This window comes from Phodopus roborovskii, unplaced genomic scaffold, assembly GCF_943737965.1.
Source record: "Phodopus roborovskii unplaced genomic scaffold, PHOROB, whole genome shotgun sequence".
Taxonomy (NCBI): Eukaryota; Metazoa; Chordata; class Mammalia; order Rodentia; family Cricetidae; genus Phodopus; species Phodopus roborovskii.
In genome coordinates this window covers 12,544,537-12,561,884 of record NW_026126648.1, presented here as the reverse complement: position 1 = coordinate 12,561,884, position 17,348 = coordinate 12,544,537, and the positions used below count along the sequence as shown (strand labels likewise).

General features: G+C 38.5%; 1 protein-coding gene across 14 annotated transcripts in view; it reads right to left on the bottom strand.

Moving 5' to 3' along the window:
* Positions 1-17,348, bottom strand: part of Ldb2 (LIM domain binding 2) — a 335,390-nt gene that overhangs the window by 58,055 nt on the left and 259,987 nt on the right. For all 14 annotated transcript variants that reach the window (XM_051174052.1, XM_051174049.1, XM_051174051.1 and 11 more), the window contains exons 3-5: positions 9,892-10,064; positions 2,692-2,814; positions 291-374 (exon numbers count right to left, since the gene is read on the bottom strand). In XM_051174052.1, coding sequence (XP_051030009.1) covers positions 291-374; positions 2,692-2,814; positions 9,892-10,064 — 380 coding nt within the window. The remainder of the gene's footprint in view (positions 1-290; positions 375-2,691; positions 2,815-9,891; positions 10,065-17,348) is intronic.

The window sequence follows — 17,348 nt, the reverse complement described above, 5'->3', positions numbered from 1 at the left end:
TGTATACACAGATCTCTTACCATGATTTTATTTTAGCTTGAGATAGGATCTCATTAAGTTCTCAAGGACAACCTTGAGCTAACTCTATAGCCCATACAGATTTGAACTCATCGTCCTCCTACTTCAGCCTCCTAAAGCTGGGATTATGGCTTGTGTAACTAGCCTGGCTTATATTTCATTTAACTCTTTGGTTTAGCATGAATTAAAGAACAAACAAACACAAAAACTAAAGTTTTGTTTTGTTTTTTCTCAAATTCAATAAAGAAATATAATCAATCAGTCAGTCTTACCCTGAGGTAGTTGAGGGTGAAGTTTGTTAGACCCATCCTGGTGATATTTTTGGACAGCTGATCCAGGACCTGAGGATCTTGTGCCTAAACAGGGTAGGGGGAGGAAAATTATAAATTTCACTCCTATGAGATGGTATTATGAAAACATAAGATTATGTTGTTGCTAATGAGACATGCACTCTTGACACTGTTGATCTTTCTTGCGGGGACAGATTGCTCTAGACAATTTAATTTACATTTGGAAGTTGCTTGCATCTAATACTTAAGAACATTTTGAGATCATTTCTGCAAAATTAGAAAACCAAACTGCCTCAGATGTGCATTGGAGCCAGCAAAAACAATGTTACTTTCTCTGTGAGAGACCCTGGCTGGCCCCATGTCTTCAGATGGGAAGTCACTGGACTCTGCCGGAAGAACTCTGGTCTGAACCAGAGAAAGAAATGCTTGTGACCTTGGCAAAGCTATGCTTGTTCCCTGCTCAGGCAGGGGTACTGTTTTTACCATCCAGGATGTAGGACACATTTGAAAATTTGCAGCTACCACAAGAGATATATGATAAAATAATATATCATACCAAAATCCAGTGTGTGTGTGTGTGTGTGTGTGTGTGTGTGTGTGTGTGTAGAGTCTCCACTTTTGTATGTGGAGAAAGAGAATTTTAGCTCTCCCCCATTAAACTGAGGTTTAAAAAAGTCAATGTCCTCAATACTTTTCATCCTGTGGGATGAAAAGGGTAGGTATCACATTTCTTAAAGTATCATGGGATATAAAGTATCACAGATCACCTCAAATGTTTGGCCAGACCCAACAAAAATAATTCCTTCTGCATTGCATTTGAAAGTGAGTTGCTTGGTGGATTCTCTTTCTTTTGCTTCTTCCTCATCAAAGTGGTGCCATGCATAGGGAAAGATAAGTAAGCAACATTTCTCCATGTTTGCACTCATGGCATCACATTGGGTACAACTAGTAGAACCTTATTCTTGCCTGTTCTTTTTATTCAGTGATGGTATCATTCTTATTTGCAACCATAGATAAAAACATAGATGGAAATGACCTTGGAGCAATAGTTTTCAGTCAGTTTCGAAATAGAATCTTTATAGACACTGAGCCTCTGTGGGAGGATCTGGCCCTACATAACTCTACATAACTCAAGCAGCTAACAACAAGCAGCGTGCATTGTGATTGGAGAGCAGCCAATGATGGACTAATATTGTTCCAACATTTCTGCTGCTGCTGAGAACAGATCACCAACATCTACTGAAGTCTTACTATGATCCAGGCATCATACAAGAGCTTTGCAGTCATTAACTTGAGTCTTCAAGGCACAATCACAACCACATCATTGTACAGATGAGGGACTAGAAGTCCACAGACATCATATCAATTGTTCAAAGGCACTCATGAGTAGGAATACAATCTTATGAGCTCTCAATGTATGGCCTCAGGTCTCATCCATACCCTTCTAATGGATTTTTGTGTATTTTGGGAAAAAAATTGATTAACCAGACTTCTCCCAGAAGGTCTGAAACTGGCTTTGAAAATTCAGAAGGACTTGAAAAATGGTGAATCCAAAGAGGCAGAAATAGGTGTGCCAGAGCAGAAGGCCCCGGAAAAGACAGAAACAGGGTTGGTAGGTAGGAAGGAGAAGTCTAGAGGGACAGCATGAAGTTCAAAGGCTGCATGACAGAGTTTTAAACAGCACCAAGTGGGTCACAGCCTTGGTTTTTGCATATTTGAACTGAAAGACACTGGGCCTTCTCCTTCCTTACTTTGAAAATAAAAAATAATAAGTCAACCCTTGAGTGTCAACTGCAGATTAGATTTTCAGCAAAATTCTTGGTTTAGTAAATTGTATAAATGGTATCTGCCGAGATTTGTTCTCTTTTGATTTCTCAGCGTTTCTTAGGGCCATGAGTAATTCAGGCTCATGATGTCTGATTCTGTTGCATTCCCCTTTCCCTCATTCCAGCCAAGCATCGTGTTTAGGACCCATAATAGATCCAGAGTACAGGGGCCTTTCTTCCGGTCAGATGGTTCTAATCAGAACTGGAAGCTGCTCCCACTTCCTGTTTTAGTTCAGATTCTCATTACAGGCTCATACACCCAGGTAGAAAAGCATCTGGTATAGAGTTACTGCAACTAAAGAAAATAGAAGCTATTCATCAAGGGAACCTCCCAAACATAAGAAAAATAACAAAACAAAACAAACAAACAAAAAACCTCTCATAAGCTTAGAAATAAAGGAGGCAAAAAAGAGCTGTGCATTCAAATGGTTGAGAGGAAGATGCAATGCTTAGAAGTCATTACCTAAGGTGTGGTAATAGCAGAACTTTGTTCAGACAGAACTGGGTTCTTTGCTGAATAAGAAGAAAGGGGATAAAATAGAAATGACATTACTTACGTGCATGGCTAGTATGCTTCTGGGGACCAGCTCCCTGTACTGTCTAATGGTAAAGTGCCACGTTTTTATTCTCATGAGGTCATCAAATGTGAACTCCAAGATCAGCCTGCCTTCTGTGCATACCTGAAATTGACACAACACACTCATTTGCAATGCAGTTCATACAAGCAATAACTCACATCAACTACCCAATATAGTATTCTTTGAGGTTCTCGGACAGTGTCCCCAGGGTACACAGGGACAAGCTCTAGAGTCAACATGTTCAGAAGGTTGCTCAGTTGCTTATTAGCCACAAGTACCAGTCATTCTGCTACCAATGAAACTTTTCCTGCTTCTTATTTTTCATGTGGAAACATGAAAAACATGGGGCTCAAACCCATCTTCTGGGGACATTAATTCAAAACCAACTAGTACTTACTTTGGTTCTCCCATCGTCTTCATTTTCATGATCATCCTCCCAAAGTTAGTTGCCACAGAGACATTATCTATCTATCTATCTATCTATCTATCTATCTATCATCCTGACCAGTTTCCCCTCCTTTCCTTTCTTCCCATTGCCTTCCCCTTCCTCTCTGTATCCCACACCCAACCCACCCCTCCTGTTTCTCTTCAGAAAGGGCAGGCCTCCTATGGGTATCAACGAAGCATGGAATATCAATTTTCAGTAAGACTAAGCACCTCCTCCTGTGTTAAGGCTAGGCAAGGCAACCCGGTATGAGGTATTGGTTCCCAAGACCTAGCCAAAGCTTTAGGGACACACCCTGTTCCCACTAATAGGAGTTCCACAAGTAGGCCAAGTTACACAACTGCCACATGTATGTAGAGGTCCTAGGTTGGCCCCATGAAGGCTCCCTACGAATTCCTATGAGCCCAGGTTACTTGTTTCTATGGGAATTTTTTTGTGATGTCCTTGACATATGTGTGTGTGTGTGTGTGTGTGAGAGAGAGAGAGAGGGGGGGGGAGAGAGAGATGTCGACCTCTCTGGCTCCTACAATCATTCTTCCCTCTCTTCAGCAAGATTCCATAATATCAGCCTAACATTTGGCTCTGGGGCTCTGCATCTGTTTCCATCCATTACTGGATGAAGGCTCTCTGATGACAATTGAGATAGTTACCAATCTGATCACAGGTTGAGGCTTCGTATCCACTATTGCTAAGAGTCTTAGTTGGAGTTATCCTCGTAGATTCATGGGAGTTTCCCTTACATCAGGTTTTGACCTGACCTCAAAATGCCCTCCAAATCGTTTGTTGTCCTAATTTGGGAGAAACTTTCCAATGAATTAACTGATGCTCGTGTGAGTTACTACATAGTTACCCATCAAGAGTACATCTTCATTTCCAAAGAATAACTCCAGAGAGTAAAATTCTACCCATTGAAGTAATACCAGTCACTGATGCAAGGAAAATAGAGGGCTGTTTAGAAAATACACTAATCACATCAGCAGTGGCAAGTCCTGTTTATATTACACAAAGAAATGCCTACTCTCTCACCTTCCTAAGAATATATGTGATTAATAAAACATAATAGAATGCCAGAGTCTCTCTTCCCTTATGATCAGCATCAAAGGCATTTTTAATTTTTCATAATCATATTCTTAACACAATGACTTTGAAAGGGAAGAAGATAATACAAGGCAACACACACTATTGTCCCATTTCAACTGTGAGACACTAGGTGGAGGATAACATAAATAGCTGCAACTAGTTAATAAACCCGTATTAGCTCTGGGGAAGGAGTACCGTAGTGCATGGAGGCTTTGAAAATAGATGTTAGTAGATTTGCATTCTGACTCTACTTTTCTCATTTGGGAACTTAGGGAAAATCCAATATGCCCCCACACCATCCAATTTACATATCAACAGAACAGAGACAATAGAGTTATTGAGAAAACACATTTCAGGGAATTCTATATGTAGAATGCTGGCGACTGTGCCTGGCATGAGTAGAACGGTGAAAAGATGTAGCTGAACAGATAAACAGAACCAAGGAGAAGAGAGAGTTCAGTCATGGCCGCCGCACAAGAAGCATCTGTGAGAATCTGTTCTGAATTAGTGTGGACAGAGCTTCTAGACTCCATCCATTCTGTCCTTTGTAATATGATGAGTCTCTCCTCGGACTTTCAGGGACAAAGATTTCCTAGTTAGCACAAATATGTGAACTTCTGAAAGCATTGTAAAAATCAATCTGTAAAGATATATTCCAGGAAGACGGTGGTTAGCAGTTTGTGTCAAGCTTTCATGAACTATGGCTAGTCATTCTCTTCTTGGAATAATACAATTTAGCAAGTTTTGGCTGGCACAGGCAATGGTTGGGGGCTTTCTGTGTACTCTGATTGGAGGACCTAGTTTCTTCACACAATCTGAAAGTTGTCTGGGAGAATTACCATGTAGAGTTCAGTAGGGGCTTTGCTCAAAAAACATGCATTTGCCATCTTCATTTTATCAAAGATCTCTGGGACAAAGTGAGATAATTATTGATAATCTGGGTGAAGACCTCTACCTCAGATCCAATTAGCAGAACTTGTGAGTAATTTCAGACATGTGGGCACCCTTCCTTAAAACTTTGAGAGTGGTTGTCTGCTGAGCCTGATTTCTGGCATCTCGGCCATGAGTATTATGTGAGTAGAAATGGAGATGTTGTTAGTGTCCCTAAACCTTTCTTCCAAATACATCTTGAGCACTGGAATTAATTTATCATGGTTTTCAAACAAGTATCATCAAGACTAAACCAACCAACTCTTTATCCCCTCCATTCAGGTATTACTCTTATAAAAGTTGCCTGCAGTGACAACTTTCACAGAAAGGAAGTTGTGAGAGTTAACTATCAATGGGAAAACACACATTTATAGGCTATACTCTTTATTTTTTTTTTTTTTATAAGAGATGGGATTATTGGCTAGTCAAACATATTTAAATGTCAGGGTTATTGTTATTATTGTTGTTGTTATTATCATCTAACCTATTTGTTTCCTGTCTGTAAACCACAGGGTCAGGGCAGATAAAGGCTCTGGTTTGCTTCTACTAGAAGCAAGTTTTATGATGAGAAGGCAAGCATATTGTCCTGATATACTGCTGAATTGGAGGATCTGCAGGGCCCTAGTTAGATGTGTTGTTCACTCTGACATAGCAGACTAGCCGGGCCTTCTTTTGCAGATAAACTGTCTCAGGCCTACAAAGTGGAAAGTTGCCACAAGTCTTGGGCTCCCTTTTTAGTCAAATGGGTCCTCTTTATCCAGGGTACACTATGGGTAAAGTGTGAATCCTTAAAATTACATCCCAGTTCATTACAACTGATTTTTTTTTGAAAGGAAATTAAATGACTTCCAAAAATGAAAGACAGAGGAGAATTTTGATCATTGCTCTTTTTTTTCCCTAAGTGATTATGCAAACAACACCATCCCAAGATTTGGGGAGAACCCCTTTTATAATGTAAGCTAAATGAAACCAAAAAGGTTGTGGTTTGTTTGTTTTCTATGCAACCAACAGGAACCATAAGAGAGGTACATATGAAGGAATTTTTGTCTCATTTTTAAAGAAATATTAAAAATTAGCATAGCTAATAAAATGAAAGTAATGTTTTTTTTTACTTCAAAAATATCTGTATATGTTTATTAATGAATACAGTTAGTGAAGCTTTTATCTAACATTGGCCTTTAAAGAAAAAATTCCTGCCTTCTGTTGGAATCCAAAAATCAAAAGGGTCTCCAATTAAGAAAACATTTTCTGTTGTGCTGAATTCATGTTACCGTACTGTGAGCTCTGACATTTTGTTTCTGTGGTAACCAAAATCAGCTGATTAGTTGGCATGGCAACAGAAAAGATGTAATCCCAGCAGACACACTCTAATCAATGCCCCCAGCACAGATGGTCTCCGGAGGATCAACAAGAAAGAGCCTGGCAGGCATTCAGTTGATCACGTGCTAGCTTGAGACTAGGCCAGGAACAAGAAAAGTAAAAAAGAACATATCTCAAACTACCCAGTAGCTTTTTAACCCCTTTCTGTCTCTTCCTAATGAAGTAACTTCATCCACACTGTTGTATGATTCAACGGTTCCCACAGAGCTTCTATGAGACAACCCGTGCATTTTTTAAAGGTGGTGTTGATTTAGGTTTCTTATATTTATATGTGAATGGCATGAGCAAAATAAAGAATATAGGATACTTTGCTATCTGAATTTTACCTAGAGAGATCACATATGTAAATGTATAGCAAGGAGCTATGATCCTTAACACAAAGAGGAGAAATTATATACTATAATGTGACTTGCAGGATAAGGTAAGAATGGTAAAGCAATCGTCAAAAATCCAAGTGAATAGCATTTGCTTAGAGGAAAATTGTTTAATGTACTTCCAGTTTATCTTCGTAGCAAATAATTTCATCAGAAATAATTGAGAAGAGGAAAAACATCCATAAACACGTGATTGCAGAAATGATGAGGGTATTCAGTAGTGTCTATAACTATTGTTTTAATTTGCAAAACCCAAGAATGTAGCATTTACGGTGTCTCTCTCAGCTTCCTCCTCACATCCCTGAATATCACTCAAGAGTCTTTGACTCTGAGAGGCTCCCGGCATGCTCTTCTGATTATCCAGCCTTGTTTTCTATTTGATGTGAAATTGAAAACATAAAAGAAAGGGTTTGTTATGTGCATTTAAAATTCCAATTACATATTTATCCTTAATCTATAATGTTCCTGGTATCAGGAAATTACAAAATGCTCAGTATACCCCTGAGGGATATTTAATATCTCTGTTGATTAGGACTGTGGCTGATTTCTGATTCACTAGTTGACCAAATTTTCATAAAAGCAACTCAGCGCCATTGGGTCAAATGCTATTTGGGGAGAAACAGTTTAGTGATCGTCTAAATAAGAACAATGTGAGCTGCCGACAAATAATGTGCTAAATAATGCCAGAACTAAGACCAAAATGTCTGCAGTGGTTTTAGAATTCCCTTTCTTTGTGGTACCAAGAAGTCATTGGCTCATTGTTTGTTTAAAATAGCCAAAGTGTTTTATTACCCGAAACGGAATTATTTTTAATTAACACAAGAGCTAAGGAAAATTAGGAAGATTCTTAGAGTAGCGTAGCAAACATCAGGGGTGGAAGGAGGAGGTGGGGAACAGAGGAAGGAAGGGATGGACCGAGGGAGAGAGAAGAAAAATGAATCCTTTGAAAGATATCAAATTTCCTAAAAATAAATGTGCATAATTAGCATCTGGATTAAGTCCCTATAATGAAAGTACATGTCCTAGAAAGAGCTATATTTCATGGGGGTATTGAAATATTCATTACAGGAATAGGCAAATAATACTGCCTGCCCTGGAGCAGAATGACATGGGTGGTCCAAATAAGGGATGCTCTCAGAGCCAAGGGAATTGTGTTCAGGTCTTTCTGGTGATTGCCTTGTTTTCCTGATTGCCTTGTTTCCCTGAAAAAAAAAAAAAAAAAAAAAAAAAAGACACTGGACTCCTAGGGAACAGAGCGACATTCCAGAAAAAAATGCAGCCAAGAGGAAAAGCTCAGTGTCTTAACTAGAACGAAAATGGCACTTGGTGGTGTTTCATGGATTCCTCAGAAGAGAGAGATGGGTGTAGCACAGTCTGAAATATTCCATGATACATATCAGAGCAGCTCACTGTGCTCATTTGTGAGTTATGACCTGACCTGAGAAAGAAGGAAGTTGACTAAATATATAAAAAGGCTGCCACAAAATGTTTTTTTAAGGTTTTTTGTGACTGCAGACATTAAGCAGTTTCTGAATGATGGAAAAGTTTTGTTTAGTTGTCATGTTTTGTTTCTCTTAAAGCATAAGGAGGTAGCATGTTTTATTTGAATCAGCTAAAAACATTAATGTTTGAGGGGAAGACTTTTCCTGCTCTACAAGGCTTTGTAACTACAGAATGGAATAGGATGTGTGTGCAACTTATCTTCATGACTATTAAAATGTTGTTTATCTTCAGAATGAAGTAAGTCATGGCAGATTAAACCTTCATCCCAATGGCCATTCCCTTCTGTGAGCAAAACTCTCTTCCCAGCGCAGATTTCAGCATTCTTATAATGCAGTTCTCTGAAGGATTCCTTTCCACTCTGTTGATGTGTTAGGCAGAGAAAACCCCCAGCCCTTGCCATATTAAAAGTGCTTATTGTCAAAAACCAAGATGCAATGGAGTGAATGGTAGTTGATGGCTTGCCTTTTCATTGCATAGCCATGTCCTGTGCCTTTGGTTTCACACTGAGCACTGAGAACGATCGAGGTACACTAATGCGGAGGATGATACTAATATGAAGCATTGAATTATTCTTTAAACAAAATTTCATTAGCAACACATCTCCAGTTTTCCAGTTCGATTTTTGGTAATTAGCCCTGATAATCCAACACCTGTTAGCTAGAAAGGGCTACCTGTATTTTGTTCTAAAAGAGATAGCTGCTATCATGAATATTGCAAAATAGACTGGTGTGGAATTTTAGTCCATATTAAATGAGCAAGTATTCACTAAAGCAAGCTTCTGCAGGGCTGAAGAGACAGCTCACTGGCAGTGCATGCGTTTCGCATCAAAAATAAATAAACAATAAAGTTCTATTTCCTAACTGTTGTGACTGACTGTTTATTACTGTTGGAAAGGGACATGCAGGAATTGTGTGATAATGCTACCATGAGGTCCTCAGTGAGGGACATATCCCACATGTTGGTATGACATGTAGCCATGACAGACTACAGGTGCAAAATACGGAGAAGACAATGAGCCCCTGCCTCTTCTGTTTTACATTTCATATCCTTCATAGGCTGTGGCCTTGGCCCCAAATACTGTGTTGACTGGCCCTCCCCTCTTCTTTGCCTCTTATAAGCAGCCTCCATGTCTGCTGTGCCCATTGCTGAGTTGCTTGGCTGACACACATGCACGCAATACCACAAGGAAGCAGCCTGGTCCTGTTCACCCCTTTTGTTTGCATGTGACTAGCAGACAATAGTTAAGGTGTAATTAGTGAAATAACGTCCTCTTTGTTTGCTTACATTCGGAATTCCTGAACATTTTCAGAATAATCAAGCACAAACACTGTCTGTATTCCTTCAGTTATCAAAGACTCATTTGCATAAGGCACAAAAAAAAAAAAAAAAACTATGGAAGCTGCTGAGGTGAAGAATGCATCCTCTTCCTCTTGGCTATGTTTGTGCCCGAGCCTGGCCCATCCATACCTTGGTGAACATGGGCTTCCCGTGCTGTGTGACCATGGCACACTGGTCACAGTCTACCGTGATGGATGAGTTGTGGTAAGACTCCTTTGAGTGTTTGAGGATGTAATACAGGTCGGTCACCCCTCCTTCAAACACGGTGCTAAAATAACGGGGGATGAGGGTCCTGCCGATAGCTGCAAAAGAAACAGGGAAGAATAAGCCATGAGCACGCATATCCAACCAATACTCTGAACCCACACCCATACAGTGGCCAGCTGGATCCAGTGATCTTTGGAAACTGTGCCAGGAGCCATTTCTCTTTCTAAACAGCCATGACCCATCTGGGTTGTAAATAATAAACTATAATCCCTAACTATTTGGGGAAAATGGGACCACCATCTTGCTGAGGTTTATGTACACTAAAACCACTAAAATAAGAGTTAATAGTTGGAAACTAATGGGGACAGGGCACTTATACTTGGGTCCTCATATGCACTTTTGAATGAACATATTTTATGAACAACCAAGACCCAGACAGCCCACTTGGCTTGTCCAATGTGCTATTTACATCTTAATTGCCCAACTATGTGTTTAGCTTTTATAAGTAGCAAGAGTATAAATTTTAATACCATGATGCCTTTTAGTTTGTGAAATATATTGGTAGTTTCTCTTTGGGTTTTCAGAAAAACAAAACAAAACAGGGACAAACTAATTAAAGTCCCAAAAAGGAGACTATGAAAATAATTAATATGAAAGTTTCAAAGTCACAGGACTTGTAACATAGTCTTGAACCCCACATATGCAAACATCAATAAACTTTCTTTTTCCAATAGTGTGTCTTAAGCTGGTCTGAAAACTGGGGATCTTTGATGGGGAGCCTCAATCCATCCAGGCATCACAACCATGCAGATTCTGAGTTTTCTATCTGTGTTTGTGCTAGGTAAAATGTATCACTGCCCCAAAGAGCCCAGTTTAAGAGAATCTGATACTTCTGCTTGCTCTAAATTGGTCTCCTTCATTCCATATGAGTTTGAGCAATTTGTGTAGCTGGGTTTTTCTTATATATGAGGCTTCCTAACTCAAGACCCGCTGTCACTTCAGTAGTGATTTGAAACCCTCTTACAGTGGAAATCACAACTCATAAGGTCAGGAATTTTGCTTATGTGCAGATTTTAAAGGCAAAGTCCTAAAGTCACTCTCAAGTAATCCAAAGTTTTTTTTTTTCAAATAAATCTCCCACATCCACTATATAATACCCTCCAAAGACAAAAATAATATTTAGGATAAACAATCAATGAAAGCTTTAGCTAGGAAAGATCACACATCATTTCCTGAAAGTTTAGTGTTTAATTTAATTTTAAAAGCATCACTGTTAATCTACTCCATATGGATCTATAGCTCTTTTGTACATGGACTTAGGAAAAAATAAGTGTAAAGCAAGTCTTTTGCCCAACTGCTCCGTGACGTGATTCTTAAGGAACCTGGATTCAGATGACAAACCTTTGAATAATTTATGCTATTGCTATTGCTTCCTTTTTGCTGCAGGTAAGATCAATCAACAAGTGTGTGATAAGCGAGTCGTCCAGGATCTTGGTGATGCTATCCCAAATAATCCTTGTACATACATTTCCTAAATACTGACTAATCCCGAATATTGCCTGTTCCTTCTCTGAATATCAAATGCAAATGAGAATGATTTGAGTCTAGCACATCCCCCAGAAAATGCATAACTAATATTACAAAGGAAACTTTACTGAGCTGAAGACCTTATTGTACTTCTCCAGACAGATAAAATTAATTGAATGTACTTTGAATGTTCTAACTTAAAGCTAATTACCATAAATCAGCTCAAGTATTTTGACAATTTGGAATCTGTACTATTAAGAATAAATACACACCATAAAAGTGAAGTTGAAGGGTGAAATATTTCACTATAACATCCAAGGAATTGTCACATTAAAGAAGGTTACGGCAAATAATTGCCACTGGATTCATCACACTGTAGTTTATTCTCTATAAATCATATATACTTTAATAGCTCTATAGAATGCTTCGCTATTTATTAACATAGTTTTATTCAGTCTAAGGAAAAAATGAATGGGGAAAAGTATGCATTTCCTTAATTTTAACCTTAAATTTGTAATGACTTCCTCAGTCTTAGACAATGCCCAAGACGAATAGGAAACATATATAGAATGAAACATGGCTTTTGTGCATTCAACGGTTTCTGGTGCCTTAGGGAAAGACTTGGAGACTGGCATGTACTGAGAGGCCCACTTCCTTTGTGAGACTGCCCTGTTATGTTTCCCGGGTCTTTTTGGAATTATGCACATAGTGCCTTTATTCACTCTTGGGGCTGCCACGCGGTGGCCCCGGTGAACCATGGCAGTGCTGTTATATGCTTTGTCCTCCCTCCTTTGGCCACTCTGGTCCCTGTGATCTGCTTCAGTTAATAGAATGTGGCACAGCTACCATGTGTCAGTTGAAGAACTAGAAAGTTCTACCTCAGTGCTTAGGAACTATGTCCAGCTATTCTAAGACCACCCTACTATGAGAAGCCCAGCCAGGGAATGTGGAGAGGTCTCCTGAAGAAGAGAGTCCTCTATCCACCACCCAGCACTACTCTTCAGGAGTGAGACCATCTTAGAACTACTTCACAATGTTGTTATAGGGAGCTGAAGTGAAGCACTCCTAATAAGCTATTTCCTTGCAGAATGCTGAGTGAAAAGAAAGAGTTGCATTTCAGAGTCCTTTCCTGAAAAACTTGTAAATCATGGACATATAGAAGCTTGTACAAAGTAAGGCAGCATATTGTCAGTGGACTGATCTGAGCCTTCATCTCAGCTAGGAGTCAATTTATGGGCCCTGTGGCCTCTAGGTCCTCTCCTGCCTCCTCTTTGCTCTTCATCCTTCTCCCTTACTTTTCCTACTTTCCTCTTAGTCTCAGGATAGTTACCTTAAGCTTCAATTGTTTGCAAACAGAGAAAGCTTGGATAATGTGTCCTGTTCCAATATGGGAATGGTAGCAAGTACAGATGAAGAGAAGGGACAGAGAGGATCAATGACAAGAGATAAGAGTTTCTATTTGTACACACACTGTGCAAAGCTGCAGGAGATTAAAAGGGATGTCAGAGACTATGTTAGTTTCCCACTGCTGCTATAACAAATCACCACAATCGCAATGGCTTAAAATTTCCCAAACATATTATCATCTTAGAGAACCAACGGTCAAACACAGGTCTTGTTCAGCTAATGAAACAGTGTCAGCAGCTGTGGCTTCCCTTCAAGAGGCTCCAGGGATGTTGTTTTCTTGTTTTGTTCTTCCTAGCTGCCTATCGTTTTTGTTTTTGATTCTTTGCTCATCTGTAAACCCAGCAGGTGGGGCCCTTGTAGGACTTCTTTTTCTTCCCTCCTTCCTTCCTTCCTTCCTTCCTTCCTTCCTTCCCCCCTCTCTCTCTTTCTTTTTTTTTATGATCTCCATATTCCATGTTTGGTCCCTAACCATTACACTGGACTCACATAAAAAAAAAAAAAAAAAAGTCATGATAACCTCCCATCCCAAAGTCCTTAATAATCAGACCAGGATGCTTTGCCCATGTAAAGGAGGATTCGTAGGTACAAAAATCAGAATATAGGGTATAGATATAGATAGGATATAGGGCCATTATTCTGCTTATCGTAGAGAGGATGACAATAGCATGTATTCTATAAAGGAGACAGTAACACACACACACACACACACACACACACACACACACACACACACACGGCATGCCCTCACAGTGTGGTATATAAATTGTGTGTAGAGTTAGGTGTGGTATCTTACATTTATAATCTCAGTATTCAGGAAAGTAAGGAAGGAGAGGTGCTAGAAATCTGAGGCCAGGATGGGCTATGAAGTGATGCTCTTTCTCCAATAAATGAATAAATAAACCAATAAAACGTGCAATGAGTGGGGTAGTTCACCAGAGCAAAATGTGTTCACCATCGACCCACTGTATACCCATTCATTTGCTTTGTGAATATTCACTGAGCTTGGAGCAGGTGCAGAGCTCCATGACAGTGCTGGACACATGAACACAGACCTCCATCCTATCTCTCAGATTCATTTCTATTGGGAGAGTTGGCAAATATCCAAGTGTACATAACAGCATGTGATCGATCATTCATAATGCTTAAATTTGTATTTGTGATTTTGAAGTGTTCCCCAGTATCTTCTGAATCCCAAGTCCAGAACTCAGCTTTATATTGTGGGAACCCTGAAACTAGCACACTTTATTAATGCCACCATGGAGCATAATGTAATGAATTGCTTTGAAGATCTGGGGACATTTCGGAGATTCAATAATCTCCTAACTCACGGGCCACACCAGTTCTGACTTAGGTTCACAGGTAGATGCTAAACTTACCCTTTACACTTATGCTTTACTTCCTGGAAATAAAATCATTTAAATATTGATATACATAAATCTATGTAGTATTCCCATGGAAAGGCTTTAGGTATCCTTTGAATGAGATTAAGATCACATCAGATAACAAAAAGTATTCTATTTTCCTAACATATTTTGATCAAAGTTCCTCAAGTTAGGAAGCATCGATGGGTGGATAGTCAGGGATTTCTGTTACCTTAGGTAATTGAAATATCATAATATATATATATATATATATATATATGTGTGTGTGTGTGTGTGTGTGTGTGTGTGTGTGTGTGTGTGTGTGTTCAGAAAAGAGAAAAGAAAATCACATATTAAATTATTCATGGACTGGAAGGTTTACAAAGAAAGTTCAAATACTACACTTTGTAGATAAATATATTTAGTCTGGAAATAGCTAAAAATTTATTCATAGCTGTTTTGGATGTTGAGACCTGGACTCAAGTTCCTTGTAAAGTTTCTATTATGTTTTTCCTCTTGTTACCATTTATACCCAACTGCTGGGATTTCTCCATGAGGAAGTTGGTAGATGTGTGGAAGCAGAACCCAACTTCTATTCTGTCAGAGTTACTTCGAAGCATGTTCAGAATCTAAATGGTATGGGTTAAGGAAATAATCTAATTAGGGAAGTACTTGGAGTTCAAGCATGAGGACCTGAATATGATTCCTAGAATCCACATTAAAAGTTCTGGGAGGCAGGGATAGGAGGGTTCCTGGAGGTCTTGCTGGGCAGCCAGTTTACTGGTAACTCCCCAGAGCCTCTCTCAAAAATAAGGTAAATTGTAGTTCTGATGAAAACACCCAGGGTTGGCCTCTGGCCTTCCTGAGCATAGGCCCACAGAGTCACATCCACCCTCAAAAGAAAAGTAGTACTAGTAGGGAACTCAATGTGAAAATAAAACCTTTCCAAAGCAGAAACCCCACCTTATAGAACATTCTATCCCTGCTGTAGATTTCTAAAACAAAAACCTTTCTCAACTCTTAATGATGTTTATAGGTAATTCACACAAGAAAATCACACACAGAAACAACCACATGGGAAAATAGTCAAACTGGTAATCAACGTACAAAATTAAAGTACTAAATAAAATCATTGTGAGCTTGTAATGAAATAACACATGCAAATACTTTTAGAAAAGTGAATGTTGAAAATTACTCCTCATATTGAATTCCTCAACTCAGCCTTCCTAGGTTCCTTCTTCAAATGACAGTTCTAAAAGTCATGTCTCATTTGCTCTGGGGTTCTCTATGTCTATTGTGAAACTATTGTACAATGCAAGATCTCTTGATTTGTGGATCCTTTAGTTAGTAATTTGGATGCTGTTAATTTATGTGTTTCAAAGGGAATTCAATTCTGAAAACTAAAAGAGATTGAAATCTGTGAAAACTGGGAATGAGAGGAAGATTTGGAGTTAACAGTGTGCCAGAGTAACTTAATATTTCAAGGTTAGCCAATGATTTTCCAACATCGAAGAGAGAATTGTACAGCTACACAATGTTCCTGATAGAGAACATTAATTATATTAAAGCCATTGATTATCTAATGATATTTACAGTTTTTCTCAACATGTTCATGAGTAAATTGGTTACCTAAGCCTTTATCATTTGGACTACTCTGCTATAGCTGCTGCATTTCACAAACTCACTCTGAAATTCTCCTGCAGTAGCATTGGGTAATAAGTGTAGATTCATTAAATTTTAGACTCATTTGTATTCATAAATCCATGAATGTATTATGCTAACGTGTAAATGAAAGTGCTTCTAGGAGTGATAAAAACAAAACTGATGATTTCACATAGAGAAATAACCATTATAAATAGTCAAAACAATGAAAATAAAATACAAGACTTTGAGGTGCTATGGTTTGAGTCAGATTCTCTCATTCTTGAGAAGCTAACTATGTGGCTGCAGGCCATCATAGTTTTCATTCTAAGATGGCTTTGATTTATTTTCTCTACCAAAGCAATTTAATTTCAATATCATCTCTCTAACGATATTTCTTTCTTTTTCAAAAATTCATTGATTTCATCTATGCTTCTTAAATACCTGCTATGGGTGAGGCTGTTCTAAAAGTAGGTAGAGGGTTTAGGGTGGTGGCAAGTAGTGTAGGCTGAGTAGCCTGGAGTATGTCTGTGAGGAGTTGGAGGTAATTTTTTATTGTAAAATGTCTCCTGTGATGGGAGATATGTGATGGGAGAGGGCAAGGGTTAGGGCTCAAGAATAACAATAGACCTTAGACATGTTTGAGTTTGGATCGAATGTGTTTGATGGATTATGATATCATCAAAAAAAGGAAGTGTGGTAGGTGCACTATCCAAGAGATCACCTATCCAAGTTAGAGACAGAGTCAGGAAAGTCTAAGAAAAAGGGCTGCCTTTTGTCCTACCACACGACACTAAAAGGTTTTGGCCAATGACATCTTATGATGAACGCACTGAACCCATTAACTAAAGACAAGGAGATGGATGTCATGACTTCATCTGACATGAGTTCTTCTGCTGTATAAAGCCTACTCACTCCTAACCATGGTGCTGTTTATTAAGTATTGAAACTTTACGTCATAATTTATATATATCATAAAATCATTTTTAAAATCTTTACTTTTTAATGTCAAATTGTTTGTAACTATACATTTAAAAAGTGAACTTTTAGATTCTTTTGTTGAACTCAAAGAAATAAGAAGGACATGGTATCTCTTAAATCTTCCCACACAGGGTTATGGAATGTATGTCTATTAATCTAACTGTTTATGTCTTAAACGATTTCCATAGAGCTCTACTGAATATTAGGTGTAGGAAAACCTTTGTTTCTTAGATACTTACATATGTTGAATGGTGTTGTGATATTTTAAAGCGTATTTCTAACCAAATCATATATCTGAATTTTTCTATTAATATAGTTTTTAGACTAAGTTTTGAGATTCTTTTTAGTTAAAAATTTTATTAATATAGAAGCATTCAATTAAATATATGTTTTGATTAGAGATATGGTTAAAAACTCACAACACCATTCAGCATATGTAAAACAACAAAAATATTGAGTAAT